At 38.9% G+C, this 26967-nt stretch overlaps 1 protein-coding gene across 4 annotated transcripts; it reads left to right on the top strand.

The window, feature by feature from the left end:
- Positions 1-530: 530 nt before the first annotated feature.
- Positions 531-26967, top strand: LOC108623994 (putative serine/threonine-protein kinase DDB_G0278845). 4 transcript variants are annotated; one of them, XM_018022908.2, is made up of 4 exons: positions 531-3045; positions 18997-19230; positions 23690-23755; positions 26386-26967. In XM_018022908.2, the coding sequence occupies exons 1-4, from the start codon at positions 1303-1305 to the stop codon at positions 26557-26559; spliced, it is 2217 nt and encodes a 738-aa protein (XP_017878397.1). In that variant the 5' UTR covers positions 531-1302; the 3' UTR covers positions 26560-26967. The 4 variants fall into 4 exon arrangements, 3 of the variants coding, with proteins under 3 accessions (XP_017878397.1, XP_026668623.1, XP_026668624.1); XR_003389053.1 differs by lacking the exons at positions 18997-19230; positions 23690-23755; positions 26386-26967 and adding exons at positions 3575-3932; positions 4038-5350; XM_026812822.1 differs by lacking the exons at positions 18997-19230; positions 23690-23755; positions 26386-26967 and adding an exon at positions 9659-10159.

The raw sequence follows: 26967 nt of genomic DNA, 5'->3' as shown, positions 1-26967 counted from the left end.
CTGTATCCATCTCAAAAATATAGCGAAGACTCGAGTCATTCCCGATCAAATTAAATAATGTAAGATATGAAAGGTGAATGAAAATGTATATTCTCAATATTTATAAATAGTGAAAACGTAAAATAAAATCATTAACAACTTTTCATGTCAAAAGCAAAATTGAATGAAATTTGACATCGTCACCGCTTGACTTTATTTTCTTTCTGACCAAGCCTTCTATCTGAATGATCATGATAAAATAATTTCAACCCTTCAGCTGGTTCCATAATCTCGCCGAGTACCTTTCCAGCAGCTGTAACTGTCGTCGCCTAGCGTCCCCACCACCTGGGCAAAGAGAACCAGCGCCAGTCGACATTCCCACTCCCAGTTTCGCCGTGCCCCGTCGTGAGGCCCAGCTTGGTCCCCACCTAGCCGAACGAAACTGCATGAGTAAGTGTCAGAGGCACTCAGTACAGTTACTGACGGCCCGTACCGTGAACGATTGCCGTTGTCACCGTGTCGTCGCGTACGTCGTATCGTCGTCGTTGAATTAGGCCCGAGATTTACCATGCACTGTTCTCAATAAACGTATGCGGTTAGCAAGTGGCGGTACGTTTCTCTCTCTTTCTTCCTCTTTCTTTGCTGCCCCCACACTTTCATTTCGTGATCTTTCCTTGTCGTTCAAACGTCTCCGGGGACAGATTTCCTGTGACTCGCGAATGTTTGTCGCTGTTTTGTATTCCGCGCGATAGGCGCTCTTCGATGAACGTCCCTCGAGTGCAATAGCACTTAACGATCGGTCGGACCGAGGCTGCTGTCGTGATAACGATTATCGATGAGATGCAGTGCCGTCAATCGTCAAGTGGTTCGATCCATTAATGGTCAGACACGTTGTTTCGCTTGTCTCGCCGTTCTTCTGGTGCGTTCGGTAGTGGATTTGAAGCAAAGACAGTGTCGACGTCTCGCAGTCAAAGTAGAATTTTATCTGATTTCTGTTACACAATCTGATTTGATGTTTTATAATTCGGGGTGCAAAGTGCGGTTTCCAATATGTTTTGCCATATGTTGATAATCCAATTGTGAAATCTTGTATAATTGCACAGAAAATCAGACGTCCGAGCAATGCAACTGAAAATCCTGTCGGTTGAAGTTAGCCATTTATAACATTTGTAATTAAAATTCCACAAAAATTGTGCCACCGAAAGTTTTGTAACTTATCCGCACGCATCCAAAGGTATAATCTCTTAACCCGGTAAAGAGAGAAACGAGGAGAAAGAGAAGAATAAATAGCCAGGGGGAGGAGAAAGCAGAGGATCGTCGTTGATGATCGGGTGCATCGGATCGACAGTGCCCTCGAATGTGTATATAGACGAGATATCCACGATGACCGTACCACCGACACTGCCGGCAAAGGCTCAGCCCCGGGACTCGAGTCAGGTTACTCGCCAGACTGTGTCAATCCGGACTGTTTCCAGTCCCACCACGACGCCTTTGAGCACAGAGGCCGGAGCAACGGTATTCGTCGGACTGGCCGCTCCTGGCGTCGATTCCGCGGCAACCTGTAGGAGAAGAATCCCGGAAGTGCAGCCCGTGAACGGTTACGGCAAGCAGAGCATCGTGAAGTCAGCTCAGAACACGCAGAGCCAGCAACAACGATACCAGCAGCAAGGGCAACATCATCAGCAGCAAGCTGCGCACGTGGTGAAGATCAAGATCAATACGGATGGCGACAAGAAAGACAGCAAAGTGATATCGACGGTGAGATTGACTCTGGACGAGAACATCGCCGGGCACGAGAATAGTATCGCGTGCGAACGTTCGAGCAACCGTGACGGTGGTGTGCTCGTGAGTGCGACGAATCTGGTGAACGAGCAACGGCGAGGAAGTGCCGGTGCCAGTGACGGCTGTGTGAAGATCAGTGTCGGCTCGAACGCAGTCGAAGGTAATAATAACAACAACAACAACAACAATAATAATAATAATAAGGATAATCGAAATCGGAACGACGACTGCTTAGACAAGAACATGGTTCATCGTGAAACATCGGATCCCTTGAACACGTCCTCTTCGAATAACCGCTCGAATACCTGTTTCTATTACAATTCGTATCCGAATCAGTTAAACAGCATGGTCATGTCCAGTGGACAATGCTCACCTGATACCCTGGATAGTGGAACCTGCAGTGATTTGGACGGCACGCCGCCGCCTCTTCCCAAGAAGAAGAATGCTAGTACGGTTATTCTGGCTAGCGATCAGCATAATCGTACGGGAAGTTTGACAAGCAGCGGCGCAGAAGTCGATAGTGACGATAACGAAAGCAACATCAGCTGCGACTCTTTGAATGCTGGTGAACTCAGCGACCGAATAACGGATGACGGTGTCAATGGAAATGGGGTTGATGCTGATCAATCGTCTTTGGACTTTCAAGAGCACGCGGAGAAGTATCATTTACGAAACGGACTGAATCACCAAGAATATCGGGACACTGATGACGCTGTATTGAACCTGAACCGACTGGACCTGTCGAATAACCGTAAAGAACGAACGAGCAAAGAATCCACGGTGACTGCGACGACACCGGAAGTGGATTCTAATTCTTGCTCGATCAGAGCATCGCCCAGTGGTTCTCCTGCATCTTCCGGCACTTCGTCTTTATCGAAAGCCTCGACCACTCCAAGAATTAGGAGTCCGATCCAAACGAACGAACAGAACGGTAGGCTATCGTCCCCGGTTGTGAAGGAATGCACTTACGAGGAACGGAAGCAGGAACTGGAAAGGTTAGAGCAATCCGTAGCCGGCGTTGATAACAGCATTAACCCCGTCACTGGCAAGAAATACATGTACGAGTACGACAGGTTTTACAAATTTCATATGAACGAACTAAAGGGGAACAATAAGGATACGAGCAGGGGAATGGTGTTAGGCGATAAAGATACCGACGAGTGTTTTGCTGGTTACAAGATCCTTGATAAGGAAGCCATACGCAGTGCCAAGGGAACTGTGCGCGGTGTTAAAAACAGGGTACGCGCTGGAATCGCGACATTCCTCCAGAAACCGTCTTCTCAGGTTGGTATTATTTTTTTTTCGTATTACGATAATCAGGATGGGCCCTTGAAAATATTCAGGTTTCCCAAAAATGTTTGGGAATCCTAAAAGTTTCTTCGAGGATATTATTTTGTTATCATTATGAGACTCAACCAAATCAATCGTGGTATGAGGTTTTCGATACTTTAATCGATATCGAAAATCGTGTTATAAAGTTTATTAATTCATTCTCATTTTTATTTATTTAATTTGTTAGCGTAAAGGTATAAAGATTAGAAAACGAAATGGAGATACTATACCAAATAAGTAATAATTAATCCACTTACACGAGAATTTGAAGTAACATATAATAATTGTTACTTCCCGAATGTTCTCGAAAACCTGTTCGAATGCCAAGAAAAAATTTTCAACCCGACTCAATGCACACTAATAATGATTTGAAATTCAAATAAATGATGTGAAAGCTTAAATGATCTTTATATGAAGAAATTATTTTATATGTTTATACGTATTTTCTAAATCAAAATTACTACTTAGAGATATCTTCTAGGGTCTCGCTGGATTTCTTCCGATCACAGTACTTATTATCCGCGCCGTATAGTTCTTCCCTCTGTGTTCGGGGAATTCGCGTTGCGTGCCAATTAACGGGCGATCTTAGCCGCTTAAGGAATGCTAAACAGATACACAGGGAAGCGAACGAAAAGTTTAAATTAAGCGATGTTTATCAGCGCTCGGGTAGCGATGTTTGTGAGCGCGAACTCAATGCACGGAAGGGTAAACATTTTTCCCTGGTAACAAGATAGAAGGCGTAACTTCAGGTGGAGTTCAAAGAGTGCGAAGAGAGATACAGCTTACGTTTTCGATAATATCAGGAACGTAAATGTAAATGGCGAAAGGGATTTTCAGAGGTCAGGATATTAGTTCAGGATTACGGATTTTACTGACCGAAATACTATAATGACTACCCTTAGATGTGACAGCCCCTTAAATATCGACTGTTGTTACTATTGCAGCTGTTATTATGAAGCTTCCAGAAATTGCGCATGTCTGCTAGAAATTATACTTTAAATTGCTGCTGGCATTATAAGCTGTTTAGACGTCAAGTGGCAATTTAATGCAGATGGAATACTAACAGGAACCTCGAATGATAACATGAATCGGGATTATTAACAGATCTTGTACGCGAACTACGGACTTTCCTCTATCCACGCTCAATCACGAATGTTTCCGGAGTAAAAGCTCCACAAATAGCTAGCAGGGCGAAGCGTGAAACGATGTCGTTTATCCCGTTGACGTGATTTAAATATCGACTCCCTACTCCCTATATCCAGCTTCGACTGTCGTGAACGACGCATCGATTTGTTATGCAAATCAGCTGGGCTGACACCGTGATCACCTGACGGGCATTTCAACACGGTCCAATCGAACGGTATCGAGTGACAAGTTCGAACCGTCATGTCGTCGAAGCTATCTATTTGCGCCATCCGGCCCGGTCATCGCATCGGTGCGATACACTTGACTTGACTCGCGTCCACGATAACGACGACGATGGCTACTGGACGCAACCGGCGAAAAGCGTTAGATTTACAGTTAGATCGGCTCTCTCTGTCTTTCTTTGGCCGACCAGTTAAGATCAACCAGTCTACTGGCATCGATCGATGACGTGGGCACAGCGCAGCGTCCTGTGGTCCTATTGCAAGGTTTCCGGTGTTGCCATGCGAGATCATACTACATAGTATACACGCGTGCATAGTGCATAGAATGTACGTTGCGAATTGTACGTGTCGTCGATGCAGAACGGATCGACATAACGGTAGATCCGATAAAGCGATATTGCAGCAACGCGTAGGGAAGCGTGCTCGTTGTCTTTCCCCGCGAACCGGTCTCCCCTTCCGTTTGTGAACGAATCTTTTTCTTCGTGAGATACATCCTCCTCATACTCTCCTACATTCTGTTCACTCATACACTTTCTGTTTCCTTTCAAATTTTTTATGCTCACACAGAAGAATTTTGAAACTGTTCAATTTTGTAATATTTGATGAAAATGTACCAAATGTAATCAAACTTTTGAAGCAGAGTGCAGGTACGTTTTGGGTGCATGTGCGATTCGCGAAATTACAGACCGGAGGCAGACTTTGATTACCGAGCAATTACGGATTCACTTCTAGTTATTCCCTCAGGAGTTCACGTGCTACCCAATGGCGTACTATACGGAAATATCTGGCCCTTACGCAAGCATAGCCGAAGGACCTACCTTTGTTGATAAAAGTAAAGAAAAGTTCATTTTTATAAAATACATTAAATAAGTCAACAGCAGAAATAAGAATATATATCAATTATATATATAATATTATATCAACACATAATAAAGGAATAAGACATAAAATGAATAAAAATTTTATGTTTTTTATTAATAAATATAAACATTGTACAAAATTTCGTAATACTTAAAACTGTTTCTTTTTTGTCTCTGAATTTGGAAACAGGAGAACCCACGATTTGAACTTTATTTTCACGTAGTTCTTCGCTCTCGGAGTGAAAGCCGAACGCAGAAATCCTTCTATCCATGGTGACTAGGTCAATAAATGATATTCCAGCGAGTTAGTAGAAAAGTTTATATTTTTGTCTAAACATCTTTTATGCAATGTAATATTATCTGTATTTTTTTCTCAATTTGCCCCTGTGGTGCCCTTCTACTACTGCTAACCCTTGCGATACAGTAACTTCGCTATTGGTGTTACCCTCGATCGACGCATTCCTGAAAATGTCGTTCGGTTATTGAGTTGTATTACTCAGTTTCAAAGAAATCTGTCATTGAAGCTCTCTCTTTACGGATACGATAAAAATGATCTAATTATACAATTTATACGATAGACGAGTCGGTTCAGATATTCTGTGTTTGACAAACAATTCAATATATTTTATGCATAACTACATGATTGCAAGTAACACGTATTTCTGGAACATTGTCGACACGCGTCTGTTTGATTAGGATCAAAATTTATTCTAAAGGTTGATTTCTACTTTAATTTCTCTTTTCAATCTCACGAAATTAATTATTCCGCAGCTGTAATGTTTTTTTAATAAATTGGGTCTCATTGAAACGCACGAATTTCTGCTGATTATTATATTCCCAGATCGCAGAATACGATTGAAACGCAGACTTGACTACGTATTAAAACTCGGTTAACAATATTCAATAGAAAAACTCAACGTTCCACTTTCTGTCACGACAGTTTATCGACGGTTCTGAATGAGCGAACATGCCGACTTTCAAACTTGAGGGAATTTCAATAACTCAACATGTTTCTACGATTTTAACATTTCTACATTTTAACGTAACTTTGGCTCGAACAATATCGCCTGTAAAGCGACGTAATAGCCGCGTTTCGCAAGTCTCTGAAATGTTCCTTGCAACAGGTACATTTACGGGAGTCATTTACTTAGCGACAATTTTGCTAGATTTCTTAACGCGTTTCAGTATACGCGTAGAAGGTAAAAAAGAGGTACGTCACGTTACGGTCAATGTTCTGAAGGCGTTTCTCGTGATGCCTGAGATTAGAAAGACATTCTTTCGTCCGAAGGTAACCTGTAGCTGTTGTGTCGTAACTATGTTGGAATTTTTCTTTTACTCTGAAAAAAATTAAATCAAGTATCCAACTCGTTTCTTCAATTAACAATTAATTACAGATCGGCTAAGTCCATCGATTTGTTCTGTTGTGAATAAGTGATGTACATTAATTACGCAGACACTTAATAATATTTTTCAGTGGTATTGCGATCACAGTGATACATGTCTCCATTATTCAGCGTTCTTAGTCATTTGAAAAAACTTATAACTTTTTAAATTTCGAATACTTTATACATTGTACTCCCGAGATCCGGTACTTTCGAGAAAAAAAAATAATTTCGCATGATACGATGCAAAAGAAAAGGTGTTTGTACTGAAAGTTGGAAGTGAAGGATCGTGATAAAAAGGGGACTATAACATAATTAAGGAGTCTATTTCATGACTGATTAGAATAAAATGTATAATAAATAAATCTATTGGTCATCGTTTTGCCAATAAATCACATTCATCATATCACATTCCTATCGCTTTATCCATCTAAGTTTATGCAAGTAATCAGCGCTCGCTCTATACAATCACATTCTTTCCAATTATGCCCGTTTGATACAAAGAAAATGCACTTCACGTAAGTATACAACACTCAACTAATTTACGCTTAAATTATGCCATCTCACCGTACTTAAATTAATCTCCTATTCTCTTCATCCCTTCTAATTAATTTATTAACAGACTGTCGACCTCCAATTATAAACCAGCGGGCAGGATATACGCCGGTTAATTAAAACAAAATCAGGAACGCAAGGATTCCACTTATAGTCTCGTACGCGGTGGTCGTCGATGCGATGAGAAAGGACACGGGATAGGAAGCATCATGGTTACTTCCGCGTAGATAACAATATGAAACTAACGTTAGACATAGCGCGGCGCCGTGCCGCTGACATAACAGAACACGTACGCATGCACGTATGCGTATACATACACACGAATGGAAAGCGTTGTTGTAATTTCCTGATAGTATAACGAGCCACGGTATTATGCATCAAAATGCATCGACGAAGGGATCCTTTTCAATTACCCGCAACCTTGTATCAGACCGTTATCATCGTGTAACATCGCATTTGTTATAACTTTAGCGTAAACTGCGAACTCCGCGTGAAAATTCTATTCATGCTAGAAAGTTGTTCAGTTTCTTTTAGGTTGATAGGCTTGATTAAGTTTGAACTTCCTCGAAACGACGTCTGTCATGTATTTGAGTATCTAATAATTGTAATCGATTTGTTATGTTTTTGTTTATTGCAAAAATAGTGATCAGTCAACTCGCTCATGACGTGGATGATAAGTGATCAATTTGATTTCATTAGATAAGAGAAAATTGCAATCTCGTGCCAGCGTACAGTGCTGAGTTGTCAGCTATGCTCAACGCGACTTATTCCACTTTTTTCGTTAATAATTTTGTTCATAACAATTGGAGGGAAAACTAGAAGAGGAATTTTTTAATCAGAATTTCATCTTCTTTTACGCCATCAGAAGAAAATGATGGCTTCTGGTACACCTTGTATGTTCTGAGCTGTATCTGCAATTAGCCGACACCCATAATTCCTTCAAGTCCCTCCTACGCGTATTTACCTGTAGATATGCTGTTACGTAGATTTTCCGCAACTTTGTTTTTCAACGAGAATAACTCAGTTTCAGAGGGATGAAAGTTGTTTTGCCTTCAAGTTTTCAGCCGGTGATACACGTGTGTCCCTTTCCCGATGAAAGTTACTGAGACTGAGGCGTGTTTGCTGAACGGTGAACAACTTTAATCGATACATACTACCGGTTTTCGTGTGCGCGACATTTTTCGAGGAACTAATTTGCACGGGTACGAGCTGCCAGACAACCTACTTCGCCGATCCTGACGACCTCTTGACGAAGAAGGTGAAATGATCGATGATAAACGCCGTAGAAACACGACCCACTTCATTGTTCACCGTCGCTGACTTTCTTTTGCGATCTGTTCACTCGCTTCGGGCTTGTTCGAAATCGACACTTATGGTCAGGCGGCATGTCACGCTTCATGTTCTATTTCTTCACGAATGCTTATTTGGTTCCAGATAAAAATTCGAACGGCCTCCCGCGACCAAGGCTGGCTCGATTAAAGAAATCGGGTCGCTGGAAATCATAATTTACTGATTCCAGTCGCAATGTTTTCTAATCGTTTCTTTTTTTATCGTTTATGTATCTATGTACATAGTAAGATAAGAAAATAGTTCTTGCGTTATTAGATTATCTTAAGATTCAGAATTGATAAATTAAATGATCGAATGATACCATAATGTGTATAACTTGACCCTCTTTTTACACGGTGAAAGCGTAACCGAGTAAAAGAAAAACGTATGAAAAAATAATTATCTAACGCTTGAAACAACGAAATAATTTTCTTACATTACTACATCAATATTAACGATTTAATATTCAATATATTTGCACGTTCCATCAACTAGAGACAAGCACTGAATCTGATCAAGAATCTCACGAAACCAGAATGTAAGTTTCTCGACAAAAAGTTGATTTGTTTGTGATCCTACCGAACGTCTCGTTGCATCGAATATAAAAGACATCGTTTAGTCAGAAATATTCAGTTTCCATACGACACACTTATCCAATTCCGAAGTTCTCGCAGGGACACCATTCCACGCTTTTGATTAACCTTTACCCAAGGAATTTCTCCTCCTCAACCTCGATCACGCCACAATATTGCAGAATCGATGGTGAAGTCCACTTGTCGGCCACTTTTCGAAAGTGCTCGGCTGATGCGCAATGTAACCGGTCGCAAGTAAAGGTTGAACGAACCGTGCGAGCCTACAGTTCATCACAAAAGTATGTGGCCTGGCTAATTTTTAACAATCAAACTTTAAAACGCACCAAATTAAATAAGAAAGCTCATAAGGTTAAATCGATGTCGTAGGAACACTTCGACTTCCATCTTTATAGGTTCTAACTTATATTTTTCATTCGAATTGAACAAACGATTTCATGCAGAGTTATTTCAATACTAAGATAATTGGATATTCTTGCCAGGAACTGTACTTGGTCGATGAATCGGAATCCGCAGGTCCGTGCGCTTGCTTGTCCGACCCACTTGGCTGGCTGTCGACTTCCGGTTTTTCGTTTCTTGCTCCAGCGGTAGACGACGACTCGATTAGAGTCGTGGCACGGCAGGTGGCGAGGCTGGCATCATGAATTTCCCAGTTAAAGAAAACGCGGTAGGCATGTCCACGAGACAAATCGGGTGGGAAAAGAGAAAGCGGGTCAAAGAGGCCACCGTGGTGACAGCAAACGACGACCAAGCAGTTTTAACCTCCTCTCAGATTCGTTCAATCTTTTCTCTGATCTTATTTCCTTTTAATGCACTGACCCATCGACGTCTTTCATGAATTTCCCTTTATCACCTGGTTTTAGCAGTTTCAACCGCTGCGTGGTATTCGTGTCTTCTAAATATATCTTTTTAGTACACGTTTTATATTGAATAATTGAAATTGTCATTGAATTTATCTCAAGTAGTATTATACGATTAATAAAAGACTGTCTTAGAAAAAATGAAATAGACAAAAAATAAAGGCCTTTAATAAACGCTTGTTAATGAAAAATGGCTGCATACTTAATTCAACATCCACATGAATGCTTACGCAGGTACTTACCTCCTGAAAAAGTAATTGGAAAAAACGTGTTCGCTGTGGCGCAACGTTATTCGCTGAAAAGTTAGTGTAAAAGTAACAAGCGGTGCATGCACTCGTAACCGTAAGCGCTGCAGGTGAAAAGCACTTCATTTTGACGTCTCTAAGCGTAACGGTAATGCGAGGAATCCGCGGCAGGAAGGTGGAAGCTCGCTCGACATTAACCGTAATTGCGAGTTCGATTATCACCTATCGCGCTGAGTTAACATTATGTACAGCTAATGTCACTTATGCAATTTCGTCTCCTACCGAATCTCATCATTCTAGAAAACAGAGATCTTTTTATCTGCTTACATTATTATTAGATAGTAACGGTTCTAAAGAATGTGAAACGGCATAAAAATAGTAGTCTGTGTCTCTATTTTATTCTAATTTAATTCAATTCTAGTAAAAGCGTTTAAGTAAGAAATGACTCAATTGACAAAACGCAGCCTAGCCATATCACGCGATTTTTTACACTTTGCCGATTGCATAACTTATGTTCGTTATTCTATTGCTTTAATATCTGTACAACTTTCAAAGTTTCCTTTAGCTTTCCTCGCTTTCAAACGATTCCATAACTTACGGGTAACGAGTGCAACCCGTATACCTGCATCGTTCCGAGATTTACGCGAACGTTCGTGGAAAAATTTTCAACCTGAGCTGGTGGCCATAAGTAGGTAACTTCCGAATTCTAGTACGACTTCGTTCTTTCATCTAACGAATCGCAAAGTGAAGAAGAGAGGGTAAAAAGAAGGAAATAGGAGAATTGTTCGCGCGTTCCCGTTACGACTTCTCGAATCTCCGACATTTCCGTTATAGATTTAATAAACCGGTTCCTCTGTCGGCCAAATTCCCGAAATTTTGGGTTACCAGTGCGACGCACACACGCGTTATGTAAAGTTCGTCATTGGTTAACGGTATACGAACCTCGGTTTACTTTTGTTTGCGGTGGCCCTTATCCTAGTTATCAAAGTTGATTTTAGATCATTGCCACATTTGCTTTGCCCCCTTAAGTGTGTGAATAGGTTTTTAATAATCGTGTAACATATAACTACCTCGATGGAAAAAGAAAAAAAAGAGAGACGGGAAATTTCTAGACCGTAACTCGCGGGTTAGCGCTCGTTTTTCACTCTCTCGCGATTCGACGCGAGATTCAGTCTTCAAGGTTCCTGCTTTCCTCCAGGCACTCCGCGGTTCTTCATATTCACTTTTAAAAGTAAACGACTATAAATTTGCGTGTATGTTTAAGACTGAAGGAATTTAAAATACAATATCTTGCCAAAATGTCTAGTAACATTGCGAATTGAAACCTTCCATGGACCCTACGGCTTAGGTCAGCCATTAATAATATTTATGGCGCTTCGCAAACTATTTCTGTCCATTAATTGTTCTTTTTACAAAAGAAATTCTTCATTGCTCCCAGTTGTAGTTTGCCTAATACTGTTTTCTGTACCACTTATTTATAACACGTCAAATGTGTACAAGTGATCTTTGCCTAAGGCCGCAATAATTTGAAACATTAAACTGTACGAGGCTAAATCGTTTAATAAAAATATTCTATTGAAGCTTGAGATGAAAAACGTGAAGAACATTCTCGGCAAAAAGTTCGATGTTTCTAGAAAGGTTACGCGAGTCTTGTTTCTTTCAACGCGCGTCTAACGATACACCTTTAGACGCTAGCGTGCATCATTATCTTTACGTCATTTCTCGGAACTGTGGTGTTCTTCACAGCCACTTCCCACGAGACCGTGACTTTAGCGGGAATGCAAATTCGTCCGACGATTAATTAGGATTCCCGGTGTAACCGGCGGCGTGTAATTGTTGCTCGGTCAGCCATAAGTTCGTATCTTCGCGAAAGAAAGGAAAACGGAGGTTTCAGTATGCAAAATTCGAATCAGTTTTTTTTTCAACATTATGTCGTTCGCAGAATCTACCGTTGTATTGATTTGCATTCAGGTATCCTGCGAATTTTGCTTATTGAGGAAAAAAAATTATAGTTTGAACGTGCAGTTTGAGAAAATTATTCAGTTCCGAGTCATACCGAGCGGTTCGCAATTTCAAGTTGATTTCTATAAGATGGGTGCGTCACTTGGTCTTCTGCTGTAAAAATTCCTTCGGTCAAGCCTTTCTCATTTTATTATGTCGTCTTACGTATAAAATTGCGCCGATTTTCTGACACTCCATTCGAACCCGATATCCTTGACATCGCAGAATCATGGTAATTGCATACGCTCGCATGGTAGAAGTGACGCGGCCTACTCGTGAGAAAGAAAAGATCGCGAGGGTCCCGGTGTGCGTCCACAATGGACTCTGTTCGCACTTTCCAGTCGCGACGTGTCGTTGACATTTTCTACGGGACAGTCTCAGTCGTCGCCGTTGCCAATCTGGCATGGATAATTAAACTTAAACGCGTCCACGAAAGCATACTTTCTTCTTGGAATTCAGTATTCCAAAGACGACGCGTTCAATTAACGGAATACGCGAACGATGCCACGTTTCGAATAAAATCTGCTGCTATCGATGACAACTGATATAACAATGAACCTATCACTTTTGGTATTCTGAATGAATATTATATAATTTCTGTAAATACAATTTTCCTAAAAGTGCATAAAATCCGCAGTTTAGTGAACATGGTTCAACGTCGGTGAGTTTTACACGTATGAGAAATCAGATTTGAGAATTAGCACGTTACGACGAGGCAAATGCCAGGCCATTTACGACAGGAATAATGATTAGCGAAAGTCTGTCGTTAGGAATTCACCTAAACGCGACACGGATTCGTTAAACGTCGAGAAAAGATCGGCTTCATGTATATTAATTCAATATAGGTGAAATAGACATTGCATTGTTGCGGTAGTGGAAGCGTTAATTGCACTCCCTGTTATAGAACATTCAATAAATTCCTTAACATTACCTTTATTCATTTCCTTTGACATTTTTTGTTCTAATAATTGCATTATGGTTGCGTAAATGTTTAAGAAATGCGATAAAAAGCTATGTCCAACATTTGAAGCAATAAACTTTCTATTCTACAAACATGTATTAACAATTATACAAAAGAACAAAATTCTGTCAAATCGAGATTTTGACATTCAACATAAGAATTGAAGATGTAACAATTTTTTTAATAGGTTCGTAAAATTTTGCAGTGTTTTATTAATGTAATACCTAATAACTATGAAAATTTCAATGCTTTGTCATTGTTACTACTTAAGGGTTTATACAACCTTAATTCAATTGAAGTGAATAGAGTCGTACGACTGACATCACGACGTCTGTGACCACGAGAAATGCAGAATTCCCTGTGAATAGGGATAATGACACTTCATATACCGTTTTTATAAATGATAAAGGAATGCGTGTTGTTCCGCAGTCTTGGGACTTTCTAACGGCGATGTGGAAAGATGGGAACCAGTTCTTTCTCAGGGGACGTGAAATTACTAATCTTCATCGTCTAACCTCATGCGTCACAGTGAAAAAGAATTAAGTCAACAAATGGTGAGGCTTCAAATTACTTTTCGATCAACGCGGTCAAATTTTTGTCTTGCGTGATCCCATCATTAAGATTTCTCTCCTTCGATCTGGCTTAATATTCTACAATTAAGTTAATTACGGTAGAGCATTCTCAAATGAATGCAGATGAATTTTGTATTGACAGCTGTAGGAAACTTTTATGATGTAGGTCAACAAATAATTGAGCGTTCACTTCTTGGAAATACTGTCATTATCATGATACAGATTCTTTCTCTCTTGCCGAGAAATTTCTGTTACCGAATTCTTCAAACGTTCCCAGACTATCTAATATGTATCTGAATGAATTATTTAACGAACATCGAGTTAAACCAGATTAATACATCTGTAATAGACACGATAAAGGAACCCTTGTCTGAAACTTTGTAATTTTTATGCTCGGCCACGATCGACACCGATCCCATGCGATTTACTACAAAACGTGTTGTCTTCCCTTTCTGAAATATGGAAGCGGTCGGTCGGATGTTGAGCGTGGCGATGGTTCCGTTCAATCTATTACAAGTACACGTAGCTCCGCCATAAAGAAGAGACGACGATGCAATCTTCGTATATATAGAAACTTCACAGAAAATTCCAGTCGCTGCTCGATCTCGCGAAGTTGTATTCCATTTGTGGAGAAATCGTCGCTGATGTCATTTGTCCGTCGCGCCGCGTCGCAACGCTCGAAGCATCAGCAATCGTTTTACGTATAATTAATCGATGATCTTTATTCCCACAGCAGAACCAAGCTTTGTTCAGGCATCGCGTCGTTCTACTTTAGAAATGGCAAACATGATTATTTACTGAGCAATTAAAGACGTGTTTTTATTCTTTGTAGATTCCTGTATAATTATTATAAAATAATGAAAATATGCATTGTGTCTTGAGAATAAAAAATACTGTGTGTATTTCAGTAACGTCAATTCGACGAACGAGTAAGAAAATTTCAATGCACTCTACACGTACAAGTTCTCAGAATTCCATAGTCGGCAGACTCGTCTTTCACTCAAGTTGATAATTTACATTGTCGTTTGCGTAATGTGTATCTAACTTTTGAGCAATAGCGTGCTTCGTAGCTGCGTTAAAACACGGAGAAGTTTTCGTGACCTGACCGTGACCGAGAAATCGGAAGCAGTTAGAATGAAGGACGTCGGCTTAGAAATAGATATCCTTGCAGAAGTTTTCGTGCATTCCCGTGGATCCAGTTCATCGACATTAACGCGATGAGAGCGGAGAAGTTGCATCGATGGTTATCGCGATTGCCACTCTACGTCTTTCATAATTCGATATTCAGCGCGGAGCCACTACAGCCGCTTTCATCACGGCAAGTCCCGTGAACCTCAAACAGGTGTTGCGTCATCGTTTAAATCGATAGACTGCGAATAAATACTTTACTCTCGTTTATTAATCTTTTGGGAAATTATAATTATTGAATCGTGGCATTCCATATATTTTGACTATATTATTATTTCGTTTGTGTAATAGTTGTTTATGAGTAATTCAACTAGACAAATAATGATGAACAATAGCAAAGAAATATGTATAATTATGTAACGCCTGCAATTGTTGTTTGCTCTGCAACAGTTCGTTTTGCGTAATCATAGTTCTGTATATTTGTTGCACGAACATCCCTTTGTTCTTGCACGTTAATTCAGTTAATTTCATTCACGACATTATGTAATAGGTTCTTAAGACAGGAACTCTTGGTTTTAGAAAAATCTACCATTCAACAGGGAGAATGGTTCACGCAATCAAAACAAGGAATTTCATGAGTAGACCGCGCATGTTTATGCATTTATGAGAATTTTCAATAAATAAAAAGAGCACAAATATGCAAAGCACAATTATGTAAATAAATACAAAATAGCCAAAGTAAAATACAATTTACAATATCTGGAAGAGAAATCAAATGTTCATATGCATTTCGTTTCTTTAATGTTATTTATAAAAGTAGAAATTTGTATGAATATTCGCAGTATACTAATAAGCACTACTACTCTAAAACATATGCTCTTTCTTCAAAGCCTTCAACATTCCATCCTATCTTCCAGCCTTCATCTGGAGAAATTAGCATCCCACACACGTGCAAACATACCGTGTAACATAGATTTATCCAATTGTTATTTGTTATTTTAACGCGCACCAGCGATTCACCAGTGCTGAATCACATAATTAGCACGTGTGGCATAACCGGTCCTAGATGCGAACGCTAAAGAAAGGAACGGACACCAAGAGCGCGATTCTACCTACCTTCCTGAGCATTCCTACGCAATTATAGTTTCCTTTTATCGCGTCGATCATACACCTGGATCGGAGGGATCCGGTTTTACACCGAGCCACGAATGTGTAATGTGCGTTCATTAGTGGTCCCGTTGAAAGTGGTCACGCGGGGATTTATAATATCTCGCGAATGCGGTCGATTTATTCCTATGTCCACATCGGTAATACAACGTTTATCTACGTGCGTACGTACATGTCTAAGTATGTACGAACACGTACGAATACGAATCGCGAGCATTCCGATTGAATCATTTTGCTATTTCCCAACAGAACGCGTAGTGGTACATTGCGAAAGTAACGTTTGTTTACACGCTCTTGCGACTATTAATTAACTCTCCGCATACGTGTATGTCGCTTGAAAGTATACACAGTAGTGGACAAGAAATTGAGGCGAAAAGAAGGAAAGAAAGAAATTATACATATATTTCGTATGGGAGATATAAATGGCTTCAAACGATCTTTCAAAGGACGTTTCACGTATCGTATTCCATCAGAAGGAACATGATTGAACTTCGGTTCAGCCGAAAATTTTGCCGATCATGACTTATCCAATGTTTATAAGCATTAGCAAATACAAGTCTTATATTAAATAAAATTAAAAGATAGTAACGGGTCACAAGCGAATACGTAAGATTTCCGACAATCAGTTGAATGTGTTTCGTGAAATGCAAACGATCCCGACCGCTTCTCGCGCATAAACTGGCGCACGTAACTGCAACTTCGTTGTCCCGCTATGTCGCTATGGGAAATTGGCGTATTTTCGCGGGTAGATATGGAAAATATCTGTGTTAAGAACTATGTCGCGGCCACCAGATATTTTACTATCCCGTCGTTTTCTTTTTGTTGTGAGAAAATATTTGTGAGGAATTAGTTAGTATTAATAGTGTGGCAAATAATTCAGGGAAAATTGTAACTAGAATTCGCGTGTAGGTGTAGATAATTTTATACATAGAACAAGTATATTTTTATGCATAACAAGTCACACTACTTTTTAGCTGAAACTCCAATCAGGTTTAACACCGGTTCAGAACGAATATCATTTACACATACGCGCGGAGATAAATCGGCCGCACTTTCTGCCGCAAATAGTTGGCTCTCATAAAAATGTTCGGTACGGTTGAACTCAACGTTATATGCAAGGACGCTGGAAACCCTTTCTCGTTGTGCACTTTGGAGTCGCAAATAACACTGTACACGGCTACATTGCACGCGTTACTTGCGGCGACCAATTTTCTCGTCGTTTTGCCGAGTGAAAGGTAATTTAACAATATCCCGAGCACAGCGCTCTTGCTTCCTTGGCGTGTTCCCGATGCCTTCCATTGTGGGTTAACGCGAGGAACAGAAAATAACGTTAAAATAAATAACGAGTATACTTCAAATGAAACGAATGATGGTAAGAGAAAACTAAACCACAGAAGAAACTATTCAGTAAGTAATGTTATGTATTCAGCGAGTAATGCTTCCCAGGATTTTTCATAGATCGTACACCTGTTCGCTCGTTAAAGAACGTCTTTCGTTCCACTTACATAATGTATAATCGTGTCAGCTCTGCTCATACGCGCGTATTTCAATTCTACTGCTGATACTGCACATTGCAATGTGTCATTATCTCGTAACACCTACGCCGAGTGCCTACGTGAAGTCCATTGCCTTCATTCGTTGGATACATATTAGTTGCGTATCGTGAACGCAGCATATGTAAATGGGGTACGTACACGATCCTCGACAAGGTTGTAGAACGGATAGTAAATCGGTGCAATGCTTTACGGGTTAACGAGATGAATCGCGCGCGACACAATACATAAAACTGCTGCCTACGCAGTAACAGTGAACGTCCTTAAACCATTGGAATGTAAATCTGCATACGCAAATTGAGATGCGATTGATTTGTGCGCCAGATACACGCAATCGCATTGGAAGGTTTTCTTTGATATTGCATAAACCGTATTACACTGTGCCATCGATGCTTTTAGAAAATTGTTGTGTTGGGGGAAGAAAATTATGTCAGTGATTAGGGCCTCGAGGAGTGAAATTTACTGAGATGACTGGTAAAATGGTTTGAATTGCATTCCTCTTCACGATCACACAGTGCTGCTCTAACATTGTTCCTTAACAAACAATTATTGTGTGGTTTCTTTTACGATCTAAAGATTGTTTACTCACAATTACAGTTCACATTATGTTTTTGCCAGATTAGAAACTCTATTGGGCCATTTAGTTAATTTGTTACGCTGTCTGTTGAATTCAAGGTGAAATATGTGTTAAACATAGAAATCCTTAGAAATCATTTTATCCTAATTACAATTGACGATAGCGAAAAGTAGTACAGCGAAGAACACAACAAAATATCATTAAAACGACGTAAGAAAAAATAATGTACCTTTTATTTAAAATTATATTTCATTCTGGCTTTCACGTTGCAATACACGTGCCTCAAACAAAACACGACATGAATTATCAAAGATAGTTAAAGCACCGCCTTTAGATCAATTTATGCTATCAGCACAGATACAGAACGGTTCAACTACAATTTCACGTTCGTTGTCTACCGCTTCGGAGGCATCGAAATGGTAGCTTCTGATAGCGTTCGATGCGAGATGATTCAATCGAAAGTTGCCAGAGCGACCGTAACTCAATATTAAATTATAAAGGTTTCCATATTCACGATAGGCCATGCAATAACGTTCTGACATCAAAGAGGACTCATCAATAATAAATTATTGCGTGTACGTAGAGTGAACCAACATGCGAAAAGTGGGATAAACATTTTCAGTTTTTATAAATGTATAAAGAACTTGATTGCACTGTTTACATAGTTCATTTTAACATACGCTTTGTAATGACAAGCTAATGATAATGATTCGTTAGAGACGAATTTTAATGGTGGGACGTCAAATTTGATTGCAGGCATACATAAAGAAGGAATTGGGCAAGGTAGTGGTCTATACGACGACCTCCGGTATTGTAAGGAAGACGTTCTACAATTGCAAGAAAGTAAAGCAGATTTTGAGGACGCACATGGTTAAATATGACGAGTTGGATCTGTTTGGGGACGTGGAGCTACAAGTTGAACTGAGGGATCGTTTGGGATCAACGACGATACAGCTACCGCAGCTGTTCATCGATGGACAACACATTGGGGTATATCTATATTTATACTACGTATTTATTCACAGAAAATTCACGCAAAAATGAAGTCTATCAAAGCTTATAGTTACGTTGGCATGTCTCTCGCCTGTTCTCGGTAAGATCAATGATCCGTGATTATCATTGAAACATGGTTGTATAATGAAACGTGAGCATCTGTTCATGACCATTTCAATGAGTGCTGCGTTTGACAACGCATCAAACCGGCTGATACTTCATCGTCGTCGCTTGCAATTTTCTCGTCTACAAGAAATTGTAATTTCTTTGCATTCAACGTTCCTTTCTCTCGTTTCTTCTTCGTATTTCGAATGAACAACCTTTGCATAGTTGCTGTTATACATACGTGTACATAGTTGAAACATGAAAGTGAAAAGGGTACATCATAAAAGAAATGTTATCTTCACGTTTGATATTAAACGCGAGTTTCACGCAAGGTCAACATCCTGTTGCGCAAGTGATGTTCGCGATAGAGAAATCAACGCAAAATGTCAAAGATGAGCGACAAGCGCTGTTTAAATATACTTACAAGCGGAAGTCTGCGCATAGTTACACAATTTATGCGAGAAAGTCTTTTTTACACATACACGTCGTTCTTTGTGAACGCTGTTTTATCAATTATCTGATTAAAAAGATTTCGAGTCAGTTTCACAGATTGATCTCGTATGCTGTCGATTTCTAATAGTCCGAAAATTTCATGCTCACCAAGTGAAACATTCTTTTGACGAAACGATTCAGAAAAGCATGTCGAGATTTTTAAGACTTTGAAGCGATATTATTAACTGATTGAGTTGTCGAGGAATGATAATGGAACCAGAATCAGTGTGAGACGAGGTAACACGCAACAACGGATGTGAGAGGGAAATTGGAACTGGCAGGAAGAAATGAACGTGAAACGTTACTCAATGTTTTATAATTATCTTTCTTTAGGTAAAGATAGATACGTGGATGTTTCTTTATTTATGGTTTATAAACAAAGAAAACTCTTTAATCAAAGGAAACTAATAGAAAACATTAAGAACAAACTTGGGCATCTCACCGAGGAGTTCCAGAAATAGTTATTTCCCGATGGACAGGCACACTTACGATCGCGACGTTGCAATTCAACTCTGACGTGTAGTACTACAAATAAAATCATAATGCAATTTATAGTTTGAATTGACGCAAGGGAATCACGAATATACATAGATTCAGTTATTCGGGTTCGGTTAAGTTCAATAGATTTTGTGGTCACAATTTTCATGCAAACCCTGTCGTTCTCGACAATTAGCTGTTAGAAGCACTCTGCTTTTACTATAATAAGATGTTAATTGTTGCCTTTCTGCATTTACGATGATACGTCTACTCGTTTTATTGGTCGAGCGCGTGAAGAAGGTTTCTTTGCCAGACAATACAGCTGTTTCGTGCCATGTGTTCCAACTGCTCGCAAGGAGAATAATGCTGTTGACATTTGTCTTCGAAACTAGCATAGCTTGTACTTAGTAAAGTTGCTAAATAATCACAGAAGCATGGGAGCCGGTACTTATTCAAGCTACGGATCAAGAGAATAAGAGATTAATTCAAAATTTATTGACATAAAAATATGTGCACTAACTGAAGAACAAGTCATGATGATAAAAGACAAGCTTTTGTGCCAGCATTATCTTGATTCAAAAAAACATTCTTTCGCATCGACACAGCGGAGCGGACATTCTCAAAAAACTTGACGCTGCTCGAAAGGGAACAAACAAGCAATTACATGTGCTGCAATTAGACGCACGCTTCGATAATGGCAGGGACGTGCAATTACGTTGCAACGCACCGGCTAATAAATTGCGTCATGAGGAGGCTGACAGAATGCCGAAGAAATTGCGAATGCTCCCGATTTCTCGTGAAGAAATATTGGGAGATCGGTCGGAAAGTTGCGCAAATTCTCGCAAAACTTGAACGTATATAGTCAATCAGTAGAGGAATCCCATAATCGGATTAGAAGTACACAGCCGTTACCTTGCCCTAATTAAAGTATCTAATGCGAAGCTGCGCGCACACCCTATTGGCCGATATTGGTTACTGGAAAGAGCTAATAACGGAACGACATACTTACCATTGTTTCTTTATAATTAGATATCGTATATTCATTCCGTCGTATGCTCACTCAAACAAATCTAGATGTTTTATATATTCAGAAATTAATCAATATACAGGGTGCAGCAAAATAAATGCAGTTAAATTAAATCTTTCCTGGAACGAAAGTAGAGTAATGCAGCAAAATAAATTTAATTCTATCAAATTCGTCGTACATTTTTTTGCGAATTATGTGTTTTTTTGTATTCCTTAGTTATTCCTGTGGTTCCAGCTGCGGTTTGTCGCCGAAAATTAAAAAAGAAGAAGTTGTATATTTACATCAAGGACGGCCATTTCGAAACGATCATTAAAAAAGGGCTGTGTTAATGGTGTCAATAATTGGTTTCTCGAAAATCGTTGCGTAAATAAAATTGTGACTAACTAAACAAGTTACACTTATTTTGCCACACCCTATACATTTCTTGTTTGTAGCGATTGTATTTACAATGCAAATCCAGAATTGTAATGATGTCACTTCGAATGAATCGATTTGTACATTTCATGAGGCAACTATTATACATACTGATGCATTCTATGTACTATTAATCAAACGATTGTTTCCAAAGGCAAAAACATGTTTTCCGCCATTTCAGTCACATTCCATTACGTTCACAGTTGATATCGCCTCGTCAAAATCATCTTGTTTTCCAAACACGTACCGTGTCGTAAGGTATTATTTCATCAGCACCGATCGCAATTGTCCAAATTCTCTCGTCGTGTCATCGTACCGAATTGTCGCATACAGACAGCTTCATCTTTGGTTTGCTCGTTCGTGATAGTCATCGGCAAAATAGATAAACACGCTAACGAAATGCCAATGGTTGGGGCTGTAGTCAAGGCCGGTTGAGGGAAAGAAATGAGGAGAGAGAGGAGGTAACAGAAAGGTGAAGTGGTGTTACAAGGCACCTACCGTCGTCTGTGGTCTTTGGCGAACGTGTGCGAATCGAACACCAAGCTCCAACCGCATTCCTGATCTACCACGATCGATCAGTGACCAAACTCGAAAAATTTGCGCAACGAATGCGTGATGCGTATTTAGTATCGTTCTCTCATCTCGTCGTTTGTTATCAACAGGTTATAACTACAGTACTAACTGCGGATTTTATGTATTTATAGAACAAATTGTATCTGTAGAAAATACATAAAGCAGGCACATAATGCGTAAAAATGAACATGATATCAATAGTAGAGTACACATCATCGTTTTTGAAGAGTAAAAAAGCAACAATCAATTTAGATGACGAAAATTTTATTCAGCGTAAAAATCCGGTGTCTAATTGTAATCGTTTATCTTTTGAGGCAATGTAATGGTGATAAATTAGAAACGCGGGTCGCGTCAAGTGAAAGGCGTTGATCGTTCGCATTTTCGTAACACGTTGCAGTAGTAAGTGTAAAAAATGAGCTTTGGAAGTGTCTCTGGTTATGTTTGCGTTTTAAGTTTGGCAGGAAACGTAATAAGCTTAAGACTCGAATGAATTAAGGTTGATCGATTGACGAGGACGTGGTGTAACAGGTGTGATGAGCTAATGTTTGGATTAACGACAGGAAGGTTTATGCAATTGATCTATTAATCATTGATCAGTTTATCGGTACTCATTAATCATTTCGCCTTTATAATTTATCGAAATTATTAAGGAGTGCCAGGTTAAACGAGATTGAAGGAATAAATAACGCAGAATAAGAGAAAAGAATCATTAGAAATTATTGGCACATGCAATCGTTTAAGCTTCATGCGGTGAAACTTCATAAAATGTTCATTGCCAACAACCGCTGTCGGGTGCGTGCATTAGCGCGATACCGCTAAACGGTTGCCAATAAAATACCGTGATATAGGAAAATCGCTTGACAGCACCACCAAAGTGATTATGGTTGCCATTAGCCTCCTCATAAATATTTTAATATGATCTTCCTCGTTTATACACTCTTCGTATATTCATCCTTTTAGCGGCAACGCTAAAAGTCACGTAATCTAATCGTTAATGAAACATTTGAAATTGCAATCGAGTTTTGATATTGTAAAAATTGGATAAATTTGGTATAAAGGCTCTAAAGGCTGTTTGTGAATTTAAAATGTGTCATATGAAATTTTTTACAGGCTAAGGTATAAAAATTAAAGAAAAAAGCGACTTTTATATTGCTGCTTAAAATTTCGAGCAATTCCTATTTTTTATATTCTTATGCATCATCTAGTTTTGTCTCTAACTTCTCAATAAATATGCTGATAAAAGTGGATCGAATAGATCATTTTAAAAGAAAGATTCTGCATCTAGAAATGAACTCACAATTTTATCCAGTAATATAAAGAGTAATGAAAACAGTTTGTTTTATCATTAAAAGTTATTTCTCGTTATAGGGCTTTGACACCGTCGAACGGCTCAACGAATCTGGAGAACTGAGAGATATGCTAAAGCCTTACCAGGTAATTAAAACTTGCGTTTTATAAAGTTCCGTCTTCGTGAAACACGTGCATAATTCAATTTCATCGAATCCTTTTATAGTTCTTGAAATGAATAATAAAATGTATTTATTTTAATTCATTTATGTATACAATGCCAATTATTATTATGAGACTCGCTGGATTCTTGAAATATTTTAACAAATCTGCTGAAAGCTCTTATTTCTTCCTTATTATTAACTTTACATAGAAGTTTGCTCAAGGAAAATAATTAAGTTAGCTAATTCCGGTGTTATTAAATTATCCACGGAATTTGAATTTTATTTTAAAGCAGTTTAAATTGCAAGCATTCTTTACGAACGGAGGATCATTTGAAAATCAACGAGAAATAAAATATCGTAATTCGTCTACTTGTTCATCGAAACTTGCAGGGTAAAAATGAATGTTTACCATGCTTCACAGATATAATAATACCTTGCATTATGTTATGTAATTTGTCCATAATATTACCTTGAAAATATCCTAAGAAAACATATCCGATAATAAGAATCGAATATATCCCACGATTCGATTTCATTTCAATTCTTCGATCAGCTTCTGGGCATCGAAGGAAGATATTCCATTTGTTCAGATTCACCATAATCTCAGATCGACACGTACTTTTCGAAACAGCAACGAAGAATCGCGTGGTATCGATACTTCACCTGTGAGGTAAAAGAAATTATTTGACCGTTCAAGAATTCTGCGTCTTTTCCGAGAATTTGCTACGTAACTATGTATGTTCCACGTCTGCGGAATATTTATGCCGCGTGGAAGAATGGAACGGCCGTGTCAGACATTATACACATAACTGTTGTGTACCATAAAGGAATTTGAGCGTGTTGAATCGGGCGCGCGCGTATAATCCGTCGCGAACGCAAGGTTGTAACAATCCTTTCACTTTTATCCGGTGATATCTACCTACCTACCTACTTATCTACCTACCTACCTATTATACCTACCTACCTACCTACCTTCCTTCTCCGTTCGAGATCATAAATTTCGATGTCGCACGATTGAAGTTTACCTTGCAACAAACAAAGGTCGTTTACACTGTTACCGTTGCTACTGTCACTTTCCTTGTATTCAGACTACGCGCTAACAAAATCGCAGAGCAATACTTACCAAAAATATGACAGACAAATCTTACAAACGTTTTAGAATAATCGCAATAACCAAACAAGTGCAAGCTCTTCAATAAGCATTACTATGATTACCTTGACTTCAGCTTGGGAATATTAAGAAAGGAAACTAATTATTATACGCTTCATGTAACGAAGAGCTTGTAATTAAACGACACCTGAGAAGTATCCTCTCGCGTCTTTACGTAATACTCTGACGTAATACGTCTATTGCTATTCTAATCTTCCTTTGTACGATGAATATACATTTCATATATGCGGTATGTTTTTATGTTCATGCGTATCTATGTATAAGATTTACTATTTCATTAATATATTGAATAGCAAGTACATCTTGCCATTCCGTAGTATCCGGTAAAAGAAGTATCGGAATTACGTCAGTGTTCTATTATTAGTTGCAATCTACTGTTCTCGCGGCATTTTATTCAATTCTGGAAGATATAGACTCAGCTGTTTTTAGTGACAATAGAGATTGGATATTAGTTTCATTTCTCTCTCTTCTTCCTCTTCTTGTTCCCTTCCATTAAACCCTTCTGTGTTATATTACCGTGGATTTCAAATGAAAATCGAGGTTCTCCTTTCGGCATGCGAATTATGTAATGAATAAATTAGATAGACTTAGATAAAAGTGAAATTGTAATGACACAACAAATAGGAAATTTCTCTTTTCTTCATCGACGTAATATAATGCATTCATGATGTTTCACGTTGTGTAATTAATCGACTAATTAATTACAATCTCATACCTTCTGGAGTGTACGTTCATAGCTGTTAATTATCTGTTTGCTTTATCTAATTATTTTGAAAATCTACACAAGAGTACATTTTAATTATAACTGCTAAGCAATACATCATGAGAGTGAAAGAGCGAGCCAGAACAAGAACGTCAGAAACTTAGTCGCGTTTCATACCATAATTGTCTATTGCGAGGAAGTTTAAACAAACAATTTTGTTTCCTACATTTCTTTCGTACTAGCACGCGTTTTTTTGCGTAGAATGCAATTGAAAATGACTAAAAGTGAAAGCGTTATTGCGCAATACGACCGAACGCGCCGCATGCGTTGAAAACTAATGTAGAAACGAGAATCGTCACGCTTGTTTTCTAATCGTCGAATGATAGCATCCGGGAATCATTCCGTTATTAGATTGAGTACATTAGGTAAATGAGACCTACCTACACATTACGTGAATGAAGTCGATTTAAACAGTCAAGTAGAGAACACGATTGACGTATCCACATATTAACTGATATTTAGGGAAACATTAAATCAAACTTTGATTCAAATATAATACATGTAGGAATTTTTCAGTGTTAGCTGTTAATTCCCGTTAAATACAAAAGAGAATTCCCAACATTAGTATAGTTACATTCATAATATTTTCTCCAAAGCAATCAATTACACAATTATGATTACTTTATCACCATTTTGTCACAAGCGTTTATTAATAATGCGTTGTTTATTTGCATTTCAGAGTGAGGATGCCTGCACAGTTTGCTTATTCTGCGGTGGCTACCAATGGCAGTTATGTCCAACTTGTAACGGCAGTAAGAGATCCGTTCACCGTAACGACTTCACCGCCGAATTCGTCGCCCTGAAATGCGCCAAATGCGACGTGAACGGACTGATTCGTTGCCCGCATTGTTGAAACATTAACATAATGTGTAAGAAAGAAAGAGAGAAACAACGTTCTTGCAGCGACATTTTTAAATCTGATACCGACTCGCATTTAAAACTAAGGTGCTACGAGAAATCGAGAAATATATGTTAAAATCTATTAAAAACGTTATGAAAAGGTATGTGCTGTCGCAAAAAAAAAATAAATACTTACTGGATCAATTAATTCGTGTAATCAAGCGTGCAGGTGCCGTCTCGTGCTTCCTATATTTTTCATTTCGTTTAGAAGACAAATTTCAGGAATTACGAAGTGTCCATAGATATTCGAGATACAGCGGCAATACATGGAGCATGAATCGCAAACGCTTCGTGCGTGATCATGCACGTGAACTGTAAAATAATAACTAATAAAGCTTATCTAATGTTTTGTAATATTCAA

This window comes from Ceratina calcarata, unplaced genomic scaffold (assembly GCF_001652005.2).
Source record: "Ceratina calcarata isolate Rehan_Ccalc_2016 unplaced genomic scaffold, ASM165200v1 scaffold297.2, whole genome shotgun sequence".
In the NCBI taxonomy this organism is placed as follows: domain Eukaryota; kingdom Metazoa; phylum Arthropoda; class Insecta; order Hymenoptera; family Apidae; genus Ceratina; species Ceratina calcarata.
This window is presented reverse-complemented; position numbering and strand designations above follow the sequence as displayed.

Coding starts and splice junctions, on each gene's coding strand:
- LOC108623994 (XM_018022908.2), top strand. CDS start 1,303: ATGATCGGGTGCATCGGATCGACAGTGCCCTCGAATGTGTATATAGAC. Junction 19,231..23,689: donor TCGATGGACAACACATTGGG/GTATATCTATAT, acceptor TTCTCGTTATAG/GGCTTTGACACCGTCGAACG. Junction 23,756..26,385: donor ATATGCTAAAGCCTTACCAG/GTAATTAAAACT, acceptor TTTGCATTTCAG/AGTGAGGATGCCTGCACAGT.